General features: G+C 42.2%; 3 protein-coding genes and 1 non-coding gene across 7 annotated transcripts; 2 read left to right on the forward strand and 2 right to left on the reverse strand.

Moving 5' to 3' along the window:
- Positions 1 to 3,869: 3,869 nt before the first annotated feature.
- trnai-uau (transfer RNA isoleucine (anticodon UAU)) lies at positions 3,870 to 3,963 on the reverse strand. Its single transcript has 2 exons — positions 3,926 to 3,963; positions 3,870 to 3,905 (listed from the first exon to the last, which is right to left on the reverse strand). It is a non-coding gene; the product is annotated as a tRNA-Ile (tRNA).
- A 471-nt stretch (positions 3,964 to 4,434) lies between these two features.
- Positions 4,435 to 5,228, reverse strand: LOC147049799 (gonadotropin subunit beta-2-like). The gene is made up of 3 exons (XM_085921759.1): positions 5,130 to 5,228; positions 4,931 to 5,049; positions 4,435 to 4,851 (listed from the first exon to the last, which is right to left on the reverse strand). Exons 1-3 carry the CDS (start codon positions 5,188 to 5,190, stop codon positions 4,618 to 4,620), a joined length of 414 nt encoding a protein of 137 aa, XP_085777885.1. The 5' UTR covers positions 5,191 to 5,228; the 3' UTR covers positions 4,435 to 4,617.
- A 1,031-nt stretch (positions 5,229 to 6,259) lies between these two features.
- On the forward strand, positions 6,260 to 16,562 carry papolg (poly(A) polymerase gamma). Of its 2 annotated transcripts, none has more exons than XM_085922300.1 (24): positions 6,260 to 6,420; positions 7,314 to 7,475; positions 7,630 to 7,696; positions 7,866 to 7,947; positions 8,160 to 8,269; positions 8,702 to 8,755; positions 9,040 to 9,151; positions 9,363 to 9,452; positions 9,605 to 9,743; positions 10,068 to 10,140; positions 10,929 to 11,049; positions 11,141 to 11,225; positions 11,443 to 11,496; positions 11,602 to 11,721; positions 11,866 to 11,975; positions 12,266 to 12,387; positions 12,457 to 12,614; positions 12,723 to 12,823; positions 12,939 to 13,144; positions 13,212 to 13,289; positions 13,380 to 13,439; positions 13,503 to 13,609; positions 13,683 to 13,783; positions 14,446 to 16,562. In XM_085922300.1, the coding sequence occupies exons 1-24, from the start codon at positions 6,404 to 6,406 to the stop codon at positions 14,619 to 14,621; spliced, it is 2,505 nt and encodes an 834-aa protein (XP_085778426.1). In that variant the 5' UTR covers positions 6,260 to 6,403; the 3' UTR covers positions 14,622 to 16,562. The 2 variants fall into 2 exon arrangements, with proteins under 2 accessions (XP_085778426.1, XP_085778427.1); XM_085922301.1 differs by having other exon boundaries at positions 13,506 to 13,609.
- Positions 16,563 to 17,200: 638 nt separating this feature from the next.
- On the forward strand, positions 17,201 to 25,648 carry rel (REL proto-oncogene, NF-kB subunit). 3 transcript variants are annotated; one of them, XM_085921970.1, is made up of 11 exons: positions 17,201 to 17,267; positions 17,591 to 17,629; positions 18,507 to 18,646; positions 18,790 to 18,938; positions 19,416 to 19,507; positions 21,452 to 21,592; positions 22,219 to 22,323; positions 22,397 to 22,615; positions 22,696 to 22,752; positions 22,837 to 22,908; positions 23,618 to 25,648. In XM_085921970.1, the coding sequence occupies exons 1-11, from the start codon at positions 17,252 to 17,254 to the stop codon at positions 24,460 to 24,462; spliced, it is 1,875 nt and encodes a 624-aa protein (XP_085778096.1). In that variant the 5' UTR covers positions 17,201 to 17,251; the 3' UTR covers positions 24,463 to 25,648. The 3 variants fall into 3 exon arrangements, with proteins under 3 accessions (XP_085778096.1, XP_085778097.1, XP_085778095.1); XM_085921971.1 differs by lacking the exon at positions 17,591 to 17,629 and having other exon boundaries at positions 17,219 to 17,267; XM_085921969.1 differs by lacking the exons at positions 17,201 to 17,267; positions 17,591 to 17,629 and having other exon boundaries at positions 18,327 to 18,646.

Here is a 25,648-nt window from a genome sequence, read left to right on the forward strand (position 1 = left end):
GGCTTAATTCTTTCCTCTGAAATAGTCACAGAGGAGTTTGAAGGAGTTGAAGGTCAAGAAGACACGGAGCTTCATCAAAGCTTACGTGGAACGTTCAGACAGTGTTTCGGGACGCTGGCAGAGAAGTTGAAGTGGGAACTTTCTTTCTACGACACTTGCAGTCTTCCTCTCTTTCTTAGACGTAGCAATGCAAAACTCATTGAAATCAGTTGAATGAAAAAAATATATCTTTGAAATATGGACTTCTCTGATAATCACAACACGGCGTCAGTGTGAGTATGCAGGTGGAGGATGGTGTACTCAAAGCGCCGGAGGTCCTGGACTTGGTTTTATCTTTGCTTTTTTTGTGGGCTTAGTGGGGATCCAATGCTGTCCAAACCTTATCCTGACCTAGCAGCCCGGCCAAACCAACACACACACTCCAGATCAAGCTGCGGGACAATAGACACGGCCGTCTGTTGATTTAACAGGTCTGAGGGATTGGGCTTGCCTGCTCTGATGTCCAAATGTAAGGGAGGCTGAGGGAAGGAGGGAAGCTTTGCCAAAGGGGGATGACTGGTGTGTTGAAGTAGGGCAGTGTCGAGGGGGGGGGGGGTCTCATAAGGCTGCGATGTGATGGTGTACGTTTGGGACAATGGAATGTGAGGGAGGGAGGGAGGGAAGACAAGTGACATCCCTCTAATAGCACACCTAATCTCCAGCGAAGGCACGTATACAAGCAGACAGAAGGTAGTCGGGAAGTACCCAGAGTTTGCTGCTCTCTGGTGCTTCATGTAATCATTTTTCGTCAGGATTCTTTAGCTGTTAGTCGTGTCAAGAGTTTTAAAGCAAACAGCATTGTGAAAGCAGAGAGTAGAGTATACAGTCGAGGAAAAGATTTTCCGTTCTCTTTCCTGCCCACAACAAGCAAAAATTCAAGTTGCGACTAGCACTTTGAAGGATTGCTTGGAGCTTTCTGTGAAGATCCCAGCAGAAATGAATGTTGCATGGCTTGCAATGGCCATGCAATTATAATTCCTTTTTTTTTTCCATGTGTGTGCATGTGTACACGGGCTGCTGTGTCGTGTTTGTTGTAGCTCAAGAACTTCACCTCTTCTAGACAAACATACTAAGTGGCCTGGAAAGAATGATGTCAGCCCTTTCTAGCCACAAGCTGAACTTACACCCCCTGTACGGGTTGCTCCCATCAGACACTGGCCAAACATACCACTCTACTTATCCAGTCCCACATGTACAGATTCTTACGCTTTGCTTACTAAGCCTTCTTCCTACCCTGCGCTCAATAGTCGCATTCATAGCCCTCAGAGGCAAAGCACTATTAATAAAAACCGCAAGGACCTGCTGAATGACACCTTGCCAATTCACATCCAACAGGTGTTATCATAATCAGCCTGCTGGAAGGTGCAATCAAAACATATTACTTTTAAAACAGCTACTTTAGCTTGGCTCATGGAGGATGCGACGTTTGTACATACAGTAAAAGAAGAGTAGAATGGATTGAAATGAACTCATGAACATGGAGGACTCTTCCGGGTAGTACTTGTATAAAGAGCGGTTTGCGCCGTTGTGGGTGTGAAAGTGGCCAACTTAATTCAACACCAATGAAAGCAGCTTCTCTCATTTCAAGTTGAAGATGATTTGTCCGGCACATGTCAAAGGAGCCAGGCTCTGTACACCACAATTTGAATGATGGTGTGTGGCTGGCTTTTCACGGAACACTATTCGATTTTAAAGCTGCAATATTTATACTTTGTTTTCAGCCAAAAAGTGAACATGGCTAATTTTCACATGCAACCCCAGAGCGTCTGTCATTCAACAATTCATTATCCTCATTGAAATACATGGAATAGTTGTGTGGGTTTTTCCGACATATCAAATTGTGGAATATGGTGGAGCCTGAGCAGCACCTGTAAGTCCACTTGCCTCCCCATCTGTAATTTTCCCAGGCTGGGGGATATAAAGGCCGCTCTGTTCGCTGTGCGCCCGCCTGCATCTACTGCGCCATCTCTTTGAACTGGGCAGCCATGTCAGCAGCTCCCTGCCCCCAGCCACCCTTCACGATAGGCCGGCTGCCAACAGATCCGCACAACTAATGAGCAAACACACACACACATGTTGGACGGCTTGTACAAAAATATTGCTCGACGTCCTTATAATACTGCCTGTGTCAAATACGGAACTCAAAGCAAACTTCTGACTGGTATCCGCCGGCCCTGATATATACCGGCCATTTGGGGAAATTCCCAAATTCCCAATGGCCACTGGTAGTAAGTATATATAGTACAATAGTAGTAGTGTACAGGGAATTATTTTATAAGACATTTAATTTGTTTCCTTTTTTTTTTAAGGAGACTATACTTGGACATTACAAATGAAATCTTTTTTTTTTTTCTGTCAACATTGTAATGTCAAAGCCATTGCAGCGAATATGCGTGTACATTGTTGGTGTTCAGCCAAGCAGAATGTCATCATTTCCTTCTGGCTACTTGATAAATGCTGCAACGCTGAAGTTTCTCTTGGCTTGAGGGTGCAATGGAAGGGGGGAGAAAATGACAAAACAATAATAATGATGATTATACCTTTACAACAGGGACTGGAGAGCTGTCATATTGCTACACAGTGAGCAAATTCATTGGTAATCACCAACAGATGCTTAATAAAACTTGCGACACATGCTCTGCGGTTTGTGGCATGTTGGAGGAAGGTTTGGATAGAAGTTTTCAAATCTACGAAAATATACTATAACTGTAGAATAATTGGAATTATTGGTCAACTTGTTAATGATTGTTTTCTGCACATTGTCATGTTCAGAACAAGAAAATGGAACCAACACATACATGATGTAAATACTGAGACGCAATCATTGTGTTGTAGGCCAGATTGAGTCATAAAACATTGAATATTACTTTTTAAATCCCAGCATTCCAATCCCAATTATTTTTTTCACGAGAACAGTGTGACTCACGGGCACTTGCACATTCACGTCATTACAATTACAGTACAATTCATTTCAACTCATAACCAAGAGCTCTTGCACAGCTTGTTATGCGATTTCATGACCAAATCTGGACATTTTTATTTGATGTAAGTGTTATTAATTAGCCAACTCCTTGCAAAACAAGACTTGATTCGAGAATTTTGTGCATTAACCCTAAACATGATACTCTTCTAAATTATTGGAAATTCTGATACTATAAATAATTGTCAGAGAAAAGTAAACTTTTCTAGGTGTTTTTTAATCTGCATTGATTCCAACTCAGAATTTGAACTGTGGAAAAGAGTTATCACTAAGAGAATGCATTCCTAGGTCTGTAAAGAACTATGCGATCTAATGGTACTTCAGTCTAATATCCCTAAATTATTAAGATCCCTCATTTGTAATTTACAATTTTTCTTTGATAGTCAAGCAGATTGTTGGTTTTTTTTTCCATTTGAAGTCCTTCTGGATAACAGTATGTGAGATATATGGCTCACATGGATATATATTTGAAGCATACTTGCTGGGCCAAGTGTTTTTGTTCAAGCAGTACACATAGCCAATCGTATCCGTGCAGTCACTTGAGTTTGCAAAACGTCAGTAAATATAAGTGAGGCAAACTGTGGACAACAGTGTTGCCTGCTGGTGGAATTATATACTGTTTTCATTTGGACTGAAATGGGAAAGGATGGTGGGGAGTGGTCATTTGCTGGTAAATGCTGCTCTCTACTGGCAGCAAAACCAAAGCGCTGCTTTAAAGGATCCTCCATGTTTTCAGTATTGCCACGGCAAAACAGATCAAAAGGACCATTTGCTCATAAATAACCAAGACCATTATTAGTTACATGGAAAGATAACAGTCATGAAAAGAATCAGGTTCCGTGCAAAATTCTGCTCCAGGTGAGGCTCGAACTCACAACCTCGGCATTGCTCTACAATGTACTGTCATATAAGTACCGCGCGCTAACCGATTGCGCCACTGGAGCTTGGCTTAAGCGGCCTGCAGAAAGGTTTATAACCTGCTACCAAACCACGATAACGCAGACAATTTGTCCACTTAATGGAGTGAACAGTGCTTAAAAATACAGGTTTTTGCGTGTTCGTCATCGTTTTACATCTAACCGGAAATACCGGCGTGCAGTGACGTAGCTTTGTTTACCAGACTTTTTTTTTTTCCGGGTTCAAGATGCTTTTGAGATTACATGTTTTTAAAACGTTTATGCAATATAACGTAACGCCACGTATGCACGAAAAAATACTGCGATTTCTAAATGAAAAGCAATGGAGCAATGAGAGGCGTATTTGTCCTCGTTTTTGTCTGTTTATTTGTGTGCATATGATGGATGATACTGTAACGAATGTGATCAAGTTCTTCAATTGAACTCGAGTTTAAATAGCAATGAAAGAGTGAAATGTAATTTGCAGTAGTTTGAATAACTGCTTTTATTTCGTTCCCTTCATGACTGATCAAACACAAGTGCACAATCCAAAATCTAAATGAAGTATCCATGTACAATTGATGTGCTATTCATTCTGTCTAAACATGCAAACACAAGATCCTGCACGGTTCCTGTTGAAACTGCGATCTACTATTATCCATTCTACAATCTCAGACATGAAGACGGCACAAAGGTCACCAATTACTTTGCGGGGATCTGAGCACAGAGGTCAGGTTTGGTAGGTTCCATGGGTTCCTCATTACAGTTGGACGTGAGGATGGAGCATGCCGCACAACTGCAGCTTAATGCCACTGGGTACTTGACCACTGGGTCCACGCCCGGAAGGCAGTCAGACAGCTCAAACTGTTGGTGGTGCACACGCTCATACATGCACACTTGAGGCTCTTCGCTAGGGAAGCCGTAGAAGATGGGGTACTGCGTGGAAGACAACCAATACCACATTGTTACGTGATGCAGTTGTCTGTGGAGGGAAACGTCAGAGAAGAAATGTTACCTCTGTGGAGCAGTATCCAGAACAAATGGTTGTCTCTACGAAGCTACACGAGAGACATCCTTCTTTCTCCAAGCTCACATTTTGGTAGGTCAGGTGACATCCTGGTAGCTTATTAGAAGCTGAACATAATGAAGCACACTCGTGGTTATGAACCTGGAATTGAGCTGCCCACGCAACACAAGACAAAACAAGAGAACACCTGTAGGATGCATCCACCAACCATAGGCAGCCAAAAGCAAGGTCAGCATCTGAAGGGCCATGACTCGACAGACCTACACAGCAAACAAGATCACATATAGTGGTAACAAATGTCAAAAACATCATCACGACACAACCTGCTAGACGATAACATGTCCACTTTTTGCAGTTTATCCTAATGAATGGAATTGACTGATTGGTGGCCAGCAAAAGTTACTAGTCATACTTAACCTGTCACAAAGATGCTAACTGAGTAATTCAAGTGAAAGTCAGCACGGGAAAACGCTACGAAGAAAAAATAAGTCAAAATCTTCTCATTGCATTATGATGGCGTGGATGAAATTGACATGCATATGTGCAAAGTATGAAACAAACATGGATTACCTATGCGTGTCCTGTGTGTTTGCTGGTGACCTGCTCATTTTTATAAGCTGAGGAGGCTGGAGCTCCTGCTTTGTTGCCTTGGCTTGATGCCCTTTTGTGTCGGTGTGTGTGTGTGTCTGTGTGTGTTTTTGCGTGCGTGTCCCGACAGGTAGCATCAGCTTTCCCGCAAACAAGAACTGTAGGCTGAGATAAGGGCTTTCGGTCAAATGGTCCATTCTTCTAGAATGGTATAAATTTGATCAGGATCAAGTTACCAGCATGACCCAGTGTGGAGCATCCTAAAGGCCATGACTGTCATGAGAACAGTAACAAACAGGAAACAGGTCAGTCTACTCCTGAGTAGGATTTATTTACCCAACATAGATCTGCTTTCATTGATTAACAGAAGAGTTCGCTTCATTGGGATTTAATGTGGATTACACTAATGGGATGGATGGACTATGTCTATAATCACTTAACTCCTCTTCCTCCATGATATTTGATATCTTTATCCACTTTCCGTTTCACAGTTGTGTTTCTTTAGCTCATTCTCCAGTCTTTTATTTTGTCATCCAATACTAGAACTCTTTCATTCATTTCTTCCACTCGGGATAAAGTGACATCGTCTCTCCAGCATGTCCTGGGTCTTGACCAGGGCCTACTTTTTTCGATTTTTTGAATTTTCCCGCGAAGCTGGTGACGCAGCGTGACGTAGCCGAGGCGTCACTCGCATTGATCACGTGACAGGGGGCGTGCTGGAAACACTGCTCAGCGACACTTCCGCTTCAAAAAGCTCGGTGCTGTGTGCAGCGGACTGACTCGAGCTTACCATCTCTAATTATTTCTTCTTGTTGACCTTCTTAGTTTCTCACAGCTTCGTAGCGGTAATAGAGCGCATCTGTTTTGAGTGTCATGAAAGAAATGTCAAGGTAAGTCCAATGATGAAGTCTATCTCTCTGCAGTGGGTATTTTATTCCCGTTTAACAGTCGTGAATAATAGGCTAAAAGCTAGCGTTAGCATAGCTAACTGTCATAACAAGGCCCTTAGCCATCGATTGTTGGCTAGGCCGTTACGTTGTAGTTTGTTTAACTATTGTTTAAATGAGGCCATTCGGGGGAACGGTTTCACTTGGAAATTTGCCCGGACAAAATGTCAATTTTTAGAGTCTGTCTGAAATGTGGCTAACAAATCATTTCCACAATAACAGGAAGCTAACGTTTAGCTCATGCTAAATTAGCCCGCTCGCTTTTCCAACCTGTTAGCCCAGCTCTTTGCTAACGTTTGCTCGCTCCCTATCAAGCAAATGCCCAATTGTTAAATTTAATTGAATGATTCAACGTCCTCGCTAGGCCTGATATTTGCATGGCTCGTTAAGAATAGTAGAGATCTATATCGTATTGCCGTTAAGTGTGCTGCAACTTGGCAAAGTTGTACATAACGTCGTAAATAACACGTCGAAAAAATGATTCTGGAGTAACTTGCGAGTTCACAACGCTATGCTTGTTTCATGGGAATGATATTCAAATGATTGGTTCGTCTCATATGCCAGTGTATATAAATGTAAAGTTTTACAATGTAGTTGCATGGCAATCCTCATCAACCATACGAAATGACGAACTAACTCCCATCTGCACATAATCTGGTTGCTGCACTATATTTGTGTTCCAACTTTGTCATTTCATGGAAATTGTAAATGATATTATTTTTCATGTATGTACCCTTTTGGAAAATAATACAGAGCCTTAGAATGACAGACAAAGATGATAAGAATGACAAGCTGGTGCTGCTGTTTTTAAAATTCAGTTTCCTGTTGCTTTGCAGCAACATGCCGGGAGGGCAGCAGCAGCCTCAGAAACACTATGGCATTACATCTGCTATTAGCCTCGCACCCCCTAGAGACATAGACCACCAATACACCAAGAAGCTCTGCGATGCTATGAAGCCATTTGGAGTGTTTGAAGATGAAGAGGAATTAAATCACAGGTAAGTGTATGCGTTTTATTTACATCTCAGTTAAATATTATTTCTATGAGTGTGCCGAGTTTCTCTTGTTTTTGTGGTGCTGCTCTTTTTAATTAAAGAGCTATTGGATCTTAAGTATCCAATATAATGACTTGCCGTCTTGCTCTCTTTTCAGACTTGCTGTTCTGGGAAAATTGAATAACTTTGTCAAAGAATGGATCGCAGAGATCAGTGAATTAAAGGCAAGTTCTGTGACTACTTGTCATAAATAATGTATTAGTTTTTTGCATTGTGCGTGGTTCTGCAACTAGATTTTAAGAGTCGCCAACCATCTACAACTAGATGCTTAAGATGCTCCTTAAAACAATTTTGTTATTACATTGAAATCAAATCCTGTTATCTTTTCAACAGAACCTTCCACCCTCAGCTATAAGCAGCGTTGGGGGCAAGATATTTACATTTGGTTCATATCGTCTTGGAGTGCACACGAAAGGTATGTCAAATGCTTTACCCAGACTCTCATCTCTAATTTGACATATTTTGCTCAAGTATTCCAAAGTTGCTTCCAATTAAAATGACAGTTTACCGTTAAGCACTTTGTTCAACTTTTGAGCATTTCTTAAAATGTCTTTACACATTTATAGTTTATGACCAATAACAAATGACTTGGAACGAATGACGCTGATCAGATGTTGCTCATTGCAGGAGCCGATATTGATGCCCTGTGTGTGGCTCCTCGTCATGTAGAAAGGAGTGACTTTTTTCAATCTTTCTTTGAAAAATTTAAACAGCATGAAGAGATCAAGGACTTGAGGGTAAGTCATGCTGTAATTTGTCGGAAAACATGACTAAAAATGGAGAGAGAAAAAAAAATCAAGAAAGGTTTTTTGGGGGGGAAGGTGGGGTTGTTTGTTTTGTTTTGTTTTTGCTTAGTACCCTTACCTGGATGACTAGAATTCGACACAAACGCACACAATTTTTAGTAAGCACATTGGTAGTTATTATTGCTGTTGGGACAGTAAGATACAAACAACTTTCACAATGATGCTATTTAGCTAGCAAAATGCCACTTGGACCTGCTGCTAATTTTTCAATAAAATGCCCCTAAACATTTTTAATACTGAAACGAAGAACAAGAGCTTTTGGTGAGCAAAGGGGACACGTACCCAAATGCCAAGCTTACCACCGGGATTCGGTTGTTAAAATCACTTTGTGATCATGGCTTTCTTGTTTGTTTGTTTTTCAAGGCTGTCGAGGATGCTTTTGTTCCTGTTATAAAATTTAAATTTGATGGAATAGAGGTAAGTTACTTCCAGACTAAAGTAAAACAGCATTTGAGAAAACGAGGCCCGACGCGCTCTCATTTACTTTAAAGCTGACGTTGTTGGACTAATACTAATGTCTTGTCCTCCACACACATGAAATCAATACCTAACGTAACAATGGTTGTCATAGATGAGTACACAGTAACTCCCATTTACTGAACAAAATCATAGTTGCACAATGCTGCTCTCCTTCTCAGACACGTTATGGTGTACGTTTGTTGTGCATTCTATGAAATAAACTCTTCTTGTTTTCCCATCAGATTGACCTTCTTTTTGCCAGACTGGCGTTACAATCCATTCCAGACAACCTTGACCTTCGGGGGGATTCCATCCTAAGAAATCTAGACATTCGTTGCATTCGAAGTCTTAATGGTAAACCACGTGGACATCCGTACCCCTTTTGACATTGAACCTTTATCGGTGCACAGTGGTACCGCAGTGTATGAGCAGGCTATGTTTCTGGAGTATCTTTACATGATCTTTTATCTCATCATTGTGTTGTTTTTCCACACTATAATATTGCAGGGTGTTATATCCCTTTGTCACACTGTCTGCTGATTTCCGATACCTTGCGTGATTACAGGTTGTCGAGTGACCGATGAAATACTCTACTTAGTGCCAAACAAAGAAAACTTCAGGCTGACCTTGAGAGCCATCAAACTTTGGGCGAAACGTAAGCTTTGATTGTGGAGTCTTTATTTGTATGCCAGCTTCTTTGCCATATGGACTCCATTGCACGCATATGAACACGTTATCATAAGTTGATTGTTTACTGCTCGAACATTGTATTATTTCAGAAGTTTGAATTTACAATTTGTACAACAGGTCGTGGGATCTATTCCAACATGCTGGGCTTCCTTGGTGGAGTGTCGTGGGCAATGCTTGTAGCGAGGACTTGCCAACTCTACCCTAATGCTGTTGCTGCCACCCTCGTCCACAAGTTCTTCTTAGTTTTTTCTAAATGGTGAGATTATTCTTGTTCCCACTTAAACAGAGTTGTTCCAAGAGGTACTGCTGAACCATATGTACTAGTGTTTGTCTGTGCCTGCTACCTGGAGACACCTGGAGAAGGTCTACTGACCGACCGCATAATTCCATTCAGATTACATTTGCACTTCTGTTTTGTCTGTTAAAGTATGAAACATGAATATGCAAATGTATCTTTTTTTTTTTTCATGTGATGGCAGCATCTCACAGCTCCAGAATGCAGTTAATGTACTGATATTACATTTATGACTTGACAAATACAGTGCTTCACAATATATTAGATTTGTTTTTCTCACTTCAGGGAATGGCCGAATCCTGTGCTTTTGAAACAACCTGAGGACAGCAACCTGAATCTACCTGTATGGGATCCTAGAGTGAGTATACTGCTGACGATTTTGCAATTTTTTTTAGGATCTAACACTGGGATGAAGTATGATTTCTTTTAGTGTTTAAACCTGGATGGAGGGTGTAACTTTTTTCTTCTTAAAAAAGTAATTTTCACCCAAAGCTGCTACTCAGGAAGAGCACACAGTGCAGATTAATTAAGCTTATCAGGTCATCTAACATCTTGATGTATCTTCCTCGTTTTTCTTTTGTTTTTGTGTCGACCACCAGCATATTCGTGCTGGCCCACTGAATGGCGCACGGAAAATGACGTAGCACAAATAGTGCATTTTACCTAGCAATAGACGGGAACTCGGCTGTTTGTAAAATGCTCCTTATTGATTTTGTAGTCATGCAATAATGGTCGTGTAAAGAAAAATAAAAATTGTCATGAACAAACTCGTCTTTCTCTGTCGTCAACTGCCCAAGGAGGTGCCTGACAAATTACACGGAGCACAAATGCAGAAAGATAGGGAATGACTCACTGTCTGTGTTTTATTACCTTGAATATTTCTGTCTGTCATTGGAACAAACACAGACACGCTTTGACGTAAAAAGAAAACAATAGCTGCTGCAAAGTCCACGAGTCTATCTTCCTGTAGATGCCTTCTAAGATGCCTGATGCCATTCTAATAAATAATCGTTTCGCTCGCTGCTGTAAATTATTGTCAGACATTTGAAGAGGCTGAAATGTACCCATTTGTTCAAATCTGGGGCAATGACAAATTAGATTTTTTTCACCAGTCAAACATGCAACGTGTTTTCGTTTCGTCTTTAGGTGAACCCATCTGACCGATATCACCTGATGCCAATCATCACCCCGGCCTACCCCCAGCAAAACTCCACATACAATGTCTCCATATCAACACGCACCATTATGAGCGAGGAGTTTAAATATGGTAAATGCACTGACAATTCATTGATAACGAGCTCACATATTCTTCCTTTTTTCTTCCGTATTAAATCTTGGTTTGCCATTCATGTGACCAGGTCTCAGCGTCACAGATGAGATCCTTCAGGGAAAAGCTGAATGGTCAAAGCTCTTTGAGCCGCCCAATTTCTTCCAGAAATACAAGTAAGTGTTGAATTAGACTTAAAGCCCTTATTGTTGTTAAATGATTAAGCAGATGTCCTGAACGTCATCATGTTTAGGATTTGTTTGTAATTTAGTCAAAAATTACCATGAAATGAAATTTTATGCAATTCCCTCTAAATATGTCTTTAATTTTCAAGTTGGCATTTTAAATGCAGTAAGTTTGAAGAAGCGCTACATTTTGTGATTTGGTCCACAGACATTACATCGTGTTGACAGCCAGTGCATCCACAGAAGAAAATCATTTAGAATGGTGAGTGCCATTTTTGAATAGGAACAAATTTTCCTGTGAGTCACATCCTCAGGTTACCTCAATCTAGAATGGAAGTCATTCAAAACACAATGCCTTTTCCTCCAGGATTGGACTGGTTGAGTCAAAGATTCGAGTTTTGGTGGGAAATCTGGAGAGAAATGATTACATTACCTTGGCACATGTCAATCCACAGTCCTTCCCTGGATCCAAAGATAACCGCAATGAGTAAGTCCATGTATTTGTCTATTTCCGCCTTGCCCATGTCATGAGAACTCGATAACATAGCTTGACAACACATTTGTAAAGAGGACCACTAGGGGGAAAAAAAACATGTCTAATAAAATGTGTTTTCTTTTAAATGTCTTGCAGGAATGACTTTGTGTCCATGTGGTTCATTGGCATCATTTTCAAGAAAATGGATCATGCTGACAGTGTTAACATTGATCTTACATACGATATCCAGTCATTCACAGACACCGGTTGGTAGTCTCACAAATGTTGTTGTTTTTTTCCAATTGATCCTCTGCCCTTGTCCTTAAATCCATTTCTATAATTCTCTGTAATTGTAAATCAGAAACCAGACGTCACCAGTGTTGTAATTGTGACCTCTTGGATAAGTTGATTTCTTGAAGTAGTTTTTGTTGCTGGGAAGGTTCACTGCTGTTTTTCCATTTGTGGTTGTGGTTTGTTCAAATTCCAAAGCCTTGGAAAATGTCTGGTTTTACCCACTTTTTCCCCTCTTCCTAAATGCTGCTGCTGTTCTCTCCAGTCTATAGACAAGCCAACAACATCAATATGTTGAAAGATGGAATGAAGATTGAAGCAACTCACGTGAAGAAGAAGCAGCTTCATCAGTATCTTCCTGCTGAATTAGTGCAGAGGAAGAAGAGGGTGAGCCATTTTTTTTAGACGCTATGTCATTTTTCCACTCTTGGTTGCTCACTTTATCGCCTCCTCCAGAGCATAGCGGAATTGAATCGCAGCTCGAATGGAGGGAGCTCAAAGAGGATCTCTCTGGACAGCAGTCACCTGGACAGTTCAAGAGACACAGACTCGGGGACTCCCTTCAGCTCCCCCACCAGCAAACCCTCCAAGCCTATATCTGATACAGATGACGGGTAGGAAAAAAAAAAATAGCTGCTGAATTTATCTTTGGGATTTTGTTTTAATCGCTTTTTTCGGATTGTCATTGAAACTTTACCCGTGTGCTTCATATCGCTCTGTAGTGTCAGCCCTCCCAAGAAGCTTCTTCTCGAGGATTCCTCTGAAGCCAGCTCGGCACCGGCTGCTAAAGACCAGACCACGTCCACCCCTACCCTTGATCCGAGTGAGTCTTAATATTTATAAAGAAGTATATTTTATTTTCTGGTAAATAAAAAAAGATGTCCAAAAATGTAAATGTTCTACAGATTTATCTAAATAAACCTGTGTTCCTCATTCAGAGCCAGCAGACAAAGCAAAGGCTCCTCCTTCTCTTCTTCCAGCCAGTAGCTCTGTCTCCACAACACTAAGTGGGAATGTGACGCCCAATGCTGCAAGCAGCCCCAAAGAGGAGCCTGACAGCCTGGAAGACTCTGTCAACGGAGCAGCCAAGAGACCACACTCGCCTGTGCAGGAAGACGTGGCCAAGAGGCACAAAGACACGGAGGTAAGACTACCTCAGCATGTGTGCTTCTTCAAGACACATGGTATTATGAGCCTACCTTAACTAACAGGTCGCCACCAACGAAGAGTCCACATTCAAGGAGCCGTTCCCACCATCGTCAGACGCATCTCGAGAAAAACCTAATATGGTAGCTATTTACTCTTATTTGCCCTTTTGGATTGATTTCACCTCACAGGTTTATTAACGTTGTTGTTTTTTTTTGCCTCTTCACAATTAGACGACTCTCTGTGAATCAAAGGCTAAGCCCATTCCAACCATCGATACTCCAAGAACACAGGTGACAACCGTTTTCTGGCAAGTTTGGTCGGCCGGCCATATGAGATGAATGTCATTCTTCCAGCAGAGACTTCCCAGCATGGAGTTACCCGACGCATCCTCACCGCTACCAGCCAGCAACAGCTGTCGTGTTGTAAAAAATTCCATCAAACTCGCCCTTAACCGCCACAAGTGAGTTTTAGACCACGGCTCAACTAATGTTTGGTACCCCAACTCATGTGTGGTCTGTCTGGATGATTTGCAGCGTCACACCTCCCAAGGCCCCAGTATTTGAGGCCACCATAACGCCTGAGGTGCCTCCTGCCAGTCAAGAAAGGGGCATGTTCATTCCTGTTATCGGTTCCAGTGAGTGTCTCTCCTTCATCGCTGCTTAACGCTGAAGATGCAAATATTTATAAACGCTACTGTCTAAATCGATAGTAGGTCATTGGCACTTAAGCACTTTTTGACCACAGGTGGGAAATCAATTTTCCAAATGGGTCAAGTGAGATACTGGCGTCATTGTTGACAGCTATGCCACTTTGCTAAGCTCAGTTGTCTTTGGTATTTATTCCTCTAAACCATTAAATTGTTTTAATAAGCTGGTGCTTGTGTGTGTATATGTTGTCATGAGGAGATTCAAACAAATGACTTTACAAGCATAACAATTGTATTTATAGATTGCCACTTGAAAATGTAAAGATGCATGATTCATGAATTGGACTAGTTTGCCCAGTAACGTAAAAAAAGCAACACATGGTTTAAGATGGCAGTGGACTTGTTCTTTTCAACTTGATTCATGTTTGCAGCCTAGAAGTGTTTCTTACTAATATTTACCATAATTGTGAATCCTGAGTTGGCGCAGGTTCATAATCAAGTTGATAGGAACACACACACACACACACACACTCATTCTTTTCCTTAATAGGCTAAGGCAGGGCCATCAAGGCAAAGGAGAGTTTTAAATACAAATCTGATACCCCGTGAATTAATAGGATTGCTTTTGTGTGCATGTTTTCCTTTTGTAGAACATGTCTCGTCCAAACACTCGACCCACTCCGTTGGCAGTTCCATCCCCACGTTAGTGAGCCGAGGAGCAGACCCTCTGAATGGAGCAGCCTCCAAGCGAGCCCTTTCGCCCTCCCTGGAGGAGCAGGCCAAGAGGTTGAAAGAAACGGAGAAGGCCAGAATCCACATAGCGTGAACTTCGCAATTGCATCTGGATTGGATTCATGTATGCGCACAGGTGGGGGCATTCTAGTCAGTCAGGTCCAACACACAGGTTGACTTCACATGGCTGTCACGTCGAAGGACGGGCACCTCGCCTCCAGATCTCCAGCGGTTACTGAAAAACCAGTCGATGGGCGATTTGGTCAAATAAGAGGTCAGCGCTCGGCAGCCGGAGTGCTTTTTACACGACACTCGACTCGGATAGCGGCAGTTTGGTTTTTTTCCCTTTTTTAATGGAACATCTCCCATATTCCTTATCTTACATTTTTTTTTAGTTATGTTTTAAGAGAAAAAAAATACACCAATTCTTTGTCCAACCTCACCACACAGCTGATGGATGGATGGAATGTTGATTTCCTTCATCCCAAACAGAAATATGTACAGTAAATGTTCATGTACATAACGTCTTTGTCTTAAGGAAAGAAAAAAAAAAAAAAAGCTACGCTTACTGTTAAGTCTTTCGACGCTTCTATCACAGTTTTATCTAAAAAGGAAAAAGTTTAAAAAAAAAAAAAGGGGGGGGGGTTTTGTTGTTTTTTTTTTCTTTGTAGCTTGTTCAAAAGGTGATTCCGCCGCTAATGATTGATTTCTTTTGAAACACTGTAGTTTAGCTGAAGCAGCAGTGATTTATTGGAGTTTTGCTTGGATTTGACAGAAATCCCAACCATAGTTCTTTGGACCACTGAAAAGGATTCCAGGTTTGTATCAGTCTTTTAAGTGAGCAATTTTTGTTTTTCCAAAAACGGGCCCAGCAGCAGTACTTGCTAAGTTGTTCCACATAAGAGTTGGGAAAATCAGGCTTTCTGCAGTGTTGCAATTGTTTAGCTCTGGGAGTTGCCTGTTTGTCATTTGACACAAACTGAACAAAAACAAGAGTTTCTTTTTGTTGTTGTTTCTCCCCCCCCTCTCCCCTCCCGCTCCCCTGGTTTGCTTCAACCTGAGGGTTGATGTTGCGCTAAACAGAACAAAGCGACTGTTGCTCCTAAACACGTGCTGCACTCAGTCACTATCCCGGCCGGCCTTTTGGGAGGGCTACACACACACACACACACTCACACACACACTCACACACACACTCACACAAACGCTTCATAGCGCCCCAATCTGGAGCTACCTTTTGACTTCCCTGCCAGTGAAGCAAAGGTTTGTGGTGCTTGGTGAAAACTGGTTCAAAGCTTTGCGATTTGTTGTGCTAGTTTGCGTGTATGCATGTGTGTGGTTGAGTGTGTGCACGCATGTGTGCGTGCGTGCGTGCATGCATGGAAGCATATATGGTTGATTTGGAGAAAAACTAAATTCCCTTTGTTTTGGGTAATAACCCTCTGCGCCTCCTGTGGAGGTTCTTAAAAGGCATCAGGAGACGTTCTTGGTTTTGTCCCCCACCCACCCACCCACCTCCCCTGCCATCACAATCTGATGTTGGCTAGATTACAGCACAAAATGTCACGTGAACAATTCGTGCTGCGGCATTTATAACCAACAAAGGAGCCTTCTTCCTCAGAGCAGGTATTGTTTTGTCACAGGCTCTTGTTCCAGCATCAGATTCCCATACCCTAAGATGTACAGGTTTTTTTTTGTTTGTTTGTTTGTGTGTTTGTTTGTTTGTTCGTTTTCCAACAAAATATCACATGCTTCATTATTGGGGGTTTTCTTATTCATTAATTTATATTTGTACCATTTGATTTTTTTTAATTTTTTTTTTTTTTTAAATAGAATTCATTATAGGTAGGTATTTTTGAACAAAAAACATCGCCACTCCGTTTCAGACAACTGTTTTTGCTGTTCAGAAACAATTAACAAAAAAGTCATTTAGATGTTTGTTTCTAAAATGTATTGAAAGGGTATTTTTGTATGTGTTATCACCACGTCATTTAAATGAATCTGTACAACCATTAAACCCCCAAAACGATACAAAGCCTTTGTCTTGTTTCTTTTTAAAACCCAAGCAAACTGATGGAAATTGTGGATATGGACAACTGTGAGCATACAAATTGCATGTTTACATGATTTTATGATTGCATTATTCCTTTCACCAGGTGGCGTCATTGTACAAGAATAATTTGTCCTGACACCGGTTTGCTCAGATACAACTACAGTTACGATTTTAGGTCTTGTTTCCAATTGTTTGATTTATTTTTTCATGGTTTTTCAAGTCGTTTTGCTTGGCTTGCCAGTGGCCCTTCATTAATGTGTAAAATTGAGGTTGCGGTTGACATGAGGAATTTCCCTAAACAATTGACAACTTTCTCCATAGGTACATTCATAATTGTGTACATGCCAGAGAAGAAGCTGTGGTCATAATAATAATAAAACAATCAGCACAATATTTGTTATTTTATGGAGGTGGTTTATGGGCGCTGGCTCTCCTTTAAAATGTCAGTAATTGACAAATATTGTGCAGAATGCTTTTCTATTTCAGCGCTTCTAAAAATGAACTTTCTTCATGGTGTGTAAGAGCTCTGGAGTGACTCACAAGCTCCTGATTGGTCCTTTCTAGTTGGGGATTTCCGCCCGGGCACTTCCTTCACCGACTCCACTATTCTAGTCTTCTGTCACTCACTCTAAGCAAGTCAGAAGCGTGTGACAAGTCAACACAGTGTTTGCATGTGCATCATGGATGGTGAGTAGCAATCCTGCTTTTCTTTCTTGGACCAAAACACTATGTGAACTGTGAGATTTCATGAATGAATGATATAGTCTTCATGTTGTATTTGCATCGTAGTTGACTGGCTCCAGAATGGCAACAATACAGTGCTTACTTCCAGTATCAAGTGACAAATTGTTTTTTGTTTCTTTGTTTAGTCACTTTTACGAAGCGATGACCTTTTTTTTTTTTTTCATCATCGCTACAGTCGGTTATTTTGCAAATGTATTTGGCAAATTCCGAAGACCCATCAATATAGTTGACCACATTGTTCTGCCCTTGTGGTTCTATTCTTCCAGCTCTTTTGCCCTCCACGCTTGTGGACGACCCACACCTGAGTAAGTACAATTCAAGAGTGGAAGAACTGCAAAAGACAAAATGCAGAGCAGTGGACTTTCACTTCCCCATTTGTCTTTTGAGGGAAAGAATCAAGTGACTTGTCTTGTTTCACCACTGCTGTTTTTAGCTGGTGGGACTCAAACCATCTATCCTGGAACTGACATTCTCACTTGAATCTCTGAGTGTCACATTTGGCAGTACAGTACACCCTGCCCTGCAGTTAGGACAGAAATGTGACAGGGCTTGTTTTATACTGTCGTCATTGATGTATATGTGTGTGTCTCTGTAGGGAGTGAGAGAGTGTGTGTGTGTGTATCTGGGTCTGGTTGGGGCACCTGTCATCTCGAAGTTCTGTCCACGTCTCATAAAACTTCCTGGTTCACTTCCCGTTCCTCTCACACAGACCCAGTGGGGAAAGGTCGCGCTATATTAGTTTAACAAGCAGTGCTAATCCCAAATATAGCAGTAGGAGACTCTTTTGTGATGCTCAACGCCGTCGCGTGTGAGTTGAATCCAAGAAACAGTCCGTGCAGTGTGCTCCCACCATGAATTGTGGCTTTCTTTGTGATGAGAATGATTTTAGATGCCACGCTAACATGAATGAAAGTTATTATAGTTGCAGAAAAGCGATTTTGCATTTTTGACCTGATAGCAAATACAACAGGGCGGATGCAGAAAAATGAGCAAATAATGAAGTGGAAGCAGAGCCCAAAGAGTTGAAAAGAGGAAATTGCAATTCCACAGTTTGTTTGTCGAAAGTCACACACAGCAACCAGAAAAGGCTCATCTGCATACTTAGCGTGGCCATCACATAATAAATGATTCCATGCGTTCTCTGCTCGTTCACTGATTGTTTGGAGCATCGTCCCTCTTCAGTGGGCGAGCCCGCCATCTGCATCTTCGAGCAACCCAGGATGAGGGGAATGCGCTTCCGTTACAAATGCGAGGGTCGCTCGGCCGGCAGCATCCCCGGGGAGAGAAGCACGGACAACAACAGAACCTACCCCAGTTTGCAGGTGACCAACTGGCTTCATTAACTTGCCATAGCGCCCGTCTATTCGATAGCTCACTGACTGACTTTATTTGCACATGCTTGTAATTAACATTTCCAACCATTCTCTCTCTCTCTCTCTCTCTCTCTCTCTCTCTTCTTCCCCAGATTTTGAATTACAGCGGCAAGGGTAAAGTGTGTGTTTATTTGGTGACGAAGAATGAGCCATACAGGCCACATCCTCATGATCTGGTGGGCAAGGACTGCAAAGATGGCTACTATGAGGCCGAGTTTGGGCCGGATCGCAAAGTAATCGCGTGAGTTCGATGTGACCGCTGCAAATATTCCAGCTGAGTCATTAGCACCTTAAGTCCATTTTTTGGAATAGGTTAAGCATGACATATGTATACACACACATGCATGCTGACAAACACCCCAAAAAAAAAAAAAAAGCACAGCATCATGGGAATTCCCCGAGCGACATCACTAATACAGCCTGTACGTGTGGTAGAAAGGGAAAACGGAGGTTGTGTGTGAATTTGAGCATTTCTGAATGAGTCACCATATTTTGGTGTTTCTGATTTGCAAATCTCTCTTGGGCCTCGCAGTAGTAAACATCTGCACATATGGTCAAATTAGAAATAAGGGGACAGATGCTAGGAAGAACCCATCAAAAATGTTTCTTTATTTATGTTCAATCTTTGCGTCACTGAACAATTATTCTTTCTTTTGTGTCGTTAAAGTCCCAACTTCTAGTTTTGGTGTTCATGTGCTATTTGTTTTGCTTGCCTCAGTTTCCAGAATCTGGGTATCCGGTGCGTGAAGAAGCGGGAGGTCAAAGATGCCATTTTACAAAGGATTAGCAGAGGGATGAACCCCTTCAATGGTGAGTCCTCAAGAACATTGTCATGGAAGTCAATCAAATAGATTTTCTGGTTTGGCTCCCACTATGAGCCTCTTCTTGTTAGGGACCATGTTAAAGTTTCCATCCATCCATCGGTCTATTTCTTTTCAAAACCACTTAGCCTCCTCATTCGGGTCGCGGGTGTGCCAAGGCCTGTCCCAGCTGACTTTGAGCGAGACATTTCCACCTAAGGGCAATCAAACTAGTACTTCACCAAATTTTCAATGACCACCCTCGGAAATTGAGCATGAATGCTTCGAAGTGTTGAAATTCTTTTTCTTGTTGTAAAAATAACAGGTCCATCTGTTGAATGTTGTACACACGCTATAGAAACTGAATGGAAAACTACAAACTGCAATCCGTTGAATTTTGCACTCCCACTATAGAAACTGAATGGAAAACTACAAACTGCAATTGTGTTTTTTTTTTCTCCATGCCGTTGCTAAGCCAAAATACAAAGTAAAGAAGCAAAATGAGGAGTCCAACTATTCTTAATGCAGCACAGCATATATAAACGTGACTGGATGCTTAGTATGTGATGTAATTAGCTTTTCTTTGTATTGGGCTGAAAGAGGCATGCTCGTGTCTCAGCAACTATTCAAATGGCAATTAGCAAATTACCAATCACATTCTATTTGGCGAGTCATTTTCTTTTGTGATTGTTCGAATAATGTGTCATTATCTTGTTACGCAATTATAATTGTCAGCAACAATTTCAACGTTTCTAAGGAACTTGACCTTTTTCTCCTCAGGTGGCGCCAAAGGTATCTAGTGAAATGGCGTTTCTTCCATTTTGCATGTGAGCAGGCAGACAGCGGTGCTCTGGTGCAAACGAGCGTTTGGCTACTTCCCCATTCTTGGGGACAGTTAGTTACTCAATTGAGTGAGGCCTGCCTGGGAATGCAGGATTCATTAAACGGGGAGGGCGGCGGAAACTGAGCGTTCTTATCAGCGTTGACGTTAAAAGCAGGGTTGGGTCATTTTCTTCATGCAGTTGTAAAATTATGGGGAGATGGTTTCATTCGCAACACCCCTGCTTTCCTATTTGCTTTGCGGACAAACTCTGACCCGAAATCCTTGGGGAGTAAACGAGTTTGTGAACTTCAGGACTCTTTTTATTTTTTTATTGGCAATATGTGCCTTGACAGGTTAAGATGGATGGATGGATGGATGGATGTAAGGGCATCATGTCAGTTGATATCAAGCTTGTTTCCCTTCCAACAATCAGCCACGAATGCGAGGTACAGTGGCATGCAGACGAATACAGAAGTGGCAGCAGTAGTGTATTGCCACACTTTGTGTATTGTGTAGCCCTGTGTCTCTCATCAGCTAACTTCTGCTCTGAAACTTGACTTCTTCCTCCATCAGAGGGCATTACTTCCTCTCTCTTTTCATCCGGACGCCATTATGCATGCCTAAACCTTTCTGACAGACACGAGAAAATGTCAAATAGCAGTCCAGGTGTCACCATGAATCCACAGCTAATGGATGATCAAATGAAAATTCCAAAATCAAACAGATGATGCCAGTTTGGCATCGTATGAGGAGGGAGGGAGGGAGGGAAACACCCAACAAGCAATTCTGTCACACGTATTGCCATTTTTCCATCTCATACATAAGACTCACGAAGACGCTTTCTGGCCCCACTACGCTACTTTCACACACGTCACCAGCCATTTCGGGCAATCGCGTCGGGAGTCTCGGCTCTCGGTTCTACACAGGCACAGGCACACGCTCACGCTCACGCCCTTCTTTCCACTCAGCTGTGACGTTGCTCCGCATCACTGCGGGTGACCTCTTGTAGGTGGGGAGCCGAAAGGCATTGTTTGAGCAGATCTCAGTCTTGCCCAAACATTTTATGACTTGATTGAATGAGCTCGCTATTTTTCAAATGATAGTAACAAGCATCTTTGTGTGTGACCACAGTGCCGCAAGAGCAGCTGCTGCAGACGGAAGAGTACGACTTGAACGCGGTCCGCTTGTGCATACAGGTTTTCCTGCAAGATGAAAACAGCCACTACACTCGAGCACTCAACACTGTAGTCAGCAACCCCATCTATGACAACAGTGAGTCCTTTTAATTCAATTAAATATTGCCCTCGAAACATCTCACAAAATACTGTAGTACTTCTGAAGTCAGTGTTTTCGAATGATTATTTTTATTTATAATTATACATAATAATATATATTATAATACATAAATTATATATCTATTATTTATCATTATTATTATTTCTTTTTTTATTTAGATTTAAGTGAGTCTCTGCGCCTTTGTGTCTTAATGATCTGGTATTTTCAGTGTTCTGTTTGACTCTTGAGTATGTTTTTGCAAAATGTTCCAGTGTGCCCTTTGGGCAATTGTAGAAAGAAAGATAAATAACATCCCACTCATTTGGAGCACAGGAATGCCATTGATAATAGACTGCTGGCTTTGCTCAGCTGCATTTGCAATAGCAAGAATTAAAACTGTTGCAAGTGCTTCAGTCACTGGTGAACTAATTCAGTGTTTATCACAGACACACAGCGAAAGAGGAAGTTGTATACTGTACACGCACTAACCCTCAAACAAGAGTGTTACCATGGAGTACTTCCTCGTCTGACAACAGACACGTGACTCAACTTTTATGTTTTGTCTTTGTTTTGGTCTCACTCCATTGTGACTGCACTTTTTGACGCCGTTGTGTTTCAAACAGGGGCCCCAAACACAGCGGAGTTGAAGATCTGCAGGATCAACAGCAACAGCGGCTCTGTCAAGGGAGGAGACGAGATCTTCCTGCTTTGTGATAAAGTGCAAAAAGGTACATATCCTCATGTTTCTTTTCTTATTTCTTCTTCCCAAGTCATCATTTTCTGTTTGCCTCTCTTCTTTAGATGACATCGAAGTGCGATTTTTCTCCTCTGACGGTTGGGAGGCCAAAGGCTCGTTCTCCCAAGCCGACGTTCATCGCCAAGTGGCCATCGTCTTTCGGACGCCGCCTTTTTACAACACCTCCATCACCGACTCGGTGACGGTACACATGCAGCTCCGTCGACCGTCCGATGTGGAAGTCAGCGAGCCTCTGGACTTCCGATACCTTCCCGATGACAAAGGTTAGCGGGGTGCACCCGATGATGGCCGCCATCTGGTAGAAGAAGGCGCACGACATTTATGACGTGCTTCTTTTCTTTAGACCCTTATGGCAATAATAAGAAAAAACGTAGCAGAGAGAACTTAATGAGATTGTCAGGTAAGATTTGCCACCGACGACGCATGATCTTATGTTGACATCCAAATCCATGAATGTGACAGAGGTGTTTCTGCATTTTTCTAGCTGTTCCCTTTTCTGGCCTGGCAATGAGTAAGCTAAGGACAGTGCCACAAAATACCAGGAATCATGTGCAAGGTACGGTATGTCAAGAAGCTCAGGGATTGAAGAAAATCTCCTGAGATAAATCAAGAGGTTTTACTATTTGGTGGCCTTCTATCTCCATGATCTGGTTAACATTTCGGGTAGCCGGTAAAAATGACTCGCTGACACTGCACTGCCGTTTCGTTTGTTGTAAAGAGTGACACGTTCTCACAATTGTTTCCCATTATGACCAATGGCAATTATAACCAATTATTACCAATGCCAGCAATTATATCAGGCAACCTGATCAAAATACTGTCATGACCCGTTCCAAAAATGTTTTTCATTTTCTTGTGCATAAGAAGAGACCAAAGAATGCCAAACGACATGTGGTGTGGTATTTAATCCAAGATAACAGACAGGACGTTAAGTAAAGTCCACTCCCTGACACCTGCGGGACCGAGGCCAGGTACCAGGCACTGATACCAACGTTGTAACAGAAGGACAATAATTCCATAAAAGTGCCACGGTAAACAATCTGTAATCTGATAGTTGCAAGGTCAGGGCACTGGCTGCCCAGAATTTACCACTGGCAAAAAAATACAAGTGCACCTGACAATAGGGTTCATTTACGCTGCTCGCTACAAATATGTTTTCTGTAACCAATTTTGCTTTGCCCGACCAAAGACTCTTTGATTTTCTTTTGTGTGTGTGATTTTCATTTCCTCTGCCGTGTATTAGAAGTGACTTTTGTGTTTTGCAGACCTCAACGTGTACCCCAGGCAGCCTCCATCTCTGATGCGGCAGCAGCAGCAGCAGCAGCAGCATGAACCTGTGTTCAACCTACCCTACCATCCAAATGTCAACCGTACCTGGACGAGCTCCAACCAAGTACTTCCCATGGATGCATCCTCCATCAATCCTTCAAATGTCATGAGCAATCTGCCCCAGCCCAAAAGCGCTCAGCCGCAGCATCAAAACCATCCATCTGGGTTCCCCGGTGAAAGCAATGTCCTCCCTGAGCTCTCCATGAGGGACTTGCAGTGCTTGGACCCAGGTCCTCAATTTCCTGTGATGGGCCAGCCCGAGTCCCACTCGCTCTTCCATTCGCAGCACCAGGGGGCGGGTCCTTCCTTCAATCATCAGAACCTGGGCTTCCAAAATGTATGGAACAATTTTGGTGCCCCCAATGCATTTCAGAACACATTGGAGAACGTGGTTCCTGCTTCAGAAAAGAGCGCTCAGGGGCTTGGAGCTTTCCCACTCTTGGAGGGGTTAGAAAGGAATGAATTTCTGAAGGGCCAAGAAGGAAGAGAACCTCAGACTGGGTTCCAACTGAAGCAAGAGTCTCACGTGTCGGTCAAGCAAGAGCCCGTGATGGCGTTTCCTAGAGAAGCCCACGCAAACACCTACACCGACCTTCTCCCTTGTTCCATGAGCAACGGCACCAACGTGAATGTTTTAAGGCAAGACGGTGGAAGAAAATGTCACCTCGCTCACCCGAACGTTAACGACCCTTACTCGACTAACCACGTGACTTCCGAGAGTCACTTTTCGAATTTGTGCGAGTGGATCAGAGCCGAGCCGAGTCATTCCTCAAAGCAGTGACCGAGCGCCAGGAATGAATGGAAAAAAAAAAAAATCATCTCGTGTTGCTTTGAACATTGACAAACTGATCATATTCCTGCCATGCTAACTGGCCACGGATGGTGACATCAGCGAGTGAGCACAAGAATTCCTACCGTCGTTCCATAGTGAGCAAATCTTTACACGGTACGAGACTTGATGAGTCATTGTGTTCTGTTTTAGGCCATTTTTGACTGGAAATATTGCAGTCCCAGTCGTTTTTTTCTTTCTTTCTCGCTGAAAGCAAGACTTATGACAACTAAAAAGGATATATAAGTGGGTTAGTGGTATACTTGCCTGACCAAATTTGGTACAGGCCGTGTGGGTTCCGTTTCCACTCAGTGACAGTGAGAAGATTAAGATGAGTAGTAGTAGTAGTAGTTTTTGTTTGTGTCCTGTGATGGACACGCACGCAACAAGATCAGCGCAATAGTGGATGGATGGATGGATGGATGGATGGATGGATGGATGGATGGATGGATGGATGGATGGATGAATGAATGAATGCATGAATGTGCTTTGAGTCCACTGCCTCGTTGCAGTGAAAAGTGCAAATGTATGCTTATTGAATATTGTTGGGATTTTTCATTTGCCTTTTGAATTGCTTTGTAAAGGAATGTCCCATATTACGCAGGTGCATTTTTATTTTTGTCCATTCTTTTTTTTTTTTTTTTTTCTGTCGAGCATCATTTTCGCCGTAATTCATTACTTGTTGAAGGGCTAATGAATTGACAAAGTACTAAAATTTCCAATGAGGAAGTTGGAGGAAGCACGCAAAGTTGTGACTTTCCTCAGTAATGACTATGTCACACTAGTGATCACATGTGTTATTCTCAGAGCCAAACAGATGTTTGACTGATAGAGGTAAATGTAAATATTTTGTTGTTTCAGTCATTCTGCTCAGGCCTTTTTTTTGGGGGGGGGGGATAGTTAAGGACAAGCACAGCTGCTTTATCATCTGTAGCCTTGCTCATTGTGTTTTATACTCCCTTATATGTCTTTAAGATAAACTGCTGACTGTGATATTTTCCGTGGGTTGTTTGGAGAGTTTTTGCAGCAGGATCCATTTTGAATAAACAATGTTGTTCGACATCTGTTGTCATTTTCTGCCAGAGCGTAAAAACATTGCCGCAGTTTGGGTTGAGCCAAAGGGAGCTCGTTTTTCTAC

The sequence above is a fragment of the Syngnathus leptorhynchus genome, chromosome 10 (genome assembly GCF_054491065.1).
Source record: "Syngnathus leptorhynchus isolate UIUO chromosome 10, UIUO_Slep, whole genome shotgun sequence".
Classification (NCBI taxonomy): domain Eukaryota; kingdom Metazoa; phylum Chordata; class Actinopteri; order Syngnathiformes; family Syngnathidae; genus Syngnathus; species Syngnathus leptorhynchus.

Excerpts from the sequence above, each read along its gene's own strand:
- LOC147049799 (XM_085921759.1), bottom strand. The coding sequence starts at position 5,190 with ATGGCCCTTCAGATGCTGACCTTGCTTTTGGCTGCCTATGGTTGGTGG. Across the intron at positions 5,050-5,129 it reads TTGGTGGATGCATCCTACAG|CTTCTAATAAGCTACCAGGA; the intron begins GTGTTCTCTTGT and ends CATTATGTTCAG. Across the intron at positions 4,852-4,930 it reads CTGGATACTGCTCCACAGAG|TACCCCATCTTCTACGGCTT; the intron begins GTAACATTTCTT and ends TCTTCCACGCAG.
- papolg (XM_085922300.1), top strand. Across the intron at positions 8,270-8,701 it reads AAGAGATCAAGGACTTGAGG|GCTGTCGAGGATGCTTTTGT; the intron begins GTAAGTCATGCT and ends TTGTTTTTCAAG. Across the intron at positions 9,453-9,604 it reads CATCAAACTTTGGGCGAAAC|GTCGTGGGATCTATTCCAAC; the intron begins GTAAGCTTTGAT and ends TTTGTACAACAG.
- rel (XM_085921969.1), top strand. The coding sequence starts at position 18,449 with ATGATTCCATGCGTTCTCTGCTCGTTCACTGATTGTTTGGAGCATCGT. Across the intron at positions 18,647-18,789 it reads GAACCTACCCCAGTTTGCAG|ATTTTGAATTACAGCGGCAA; the intron begins GTGACCAACTGG and ends CTTCTTCCCCAG. Across the intron at positions 22,616-22,695 it reads ATACCTTCCCGATGACAAAG|ACCCTTATGGCAATAATAAG; the intron begins GTTAGCGGGGTG and ends TCTTTTCTTTAG.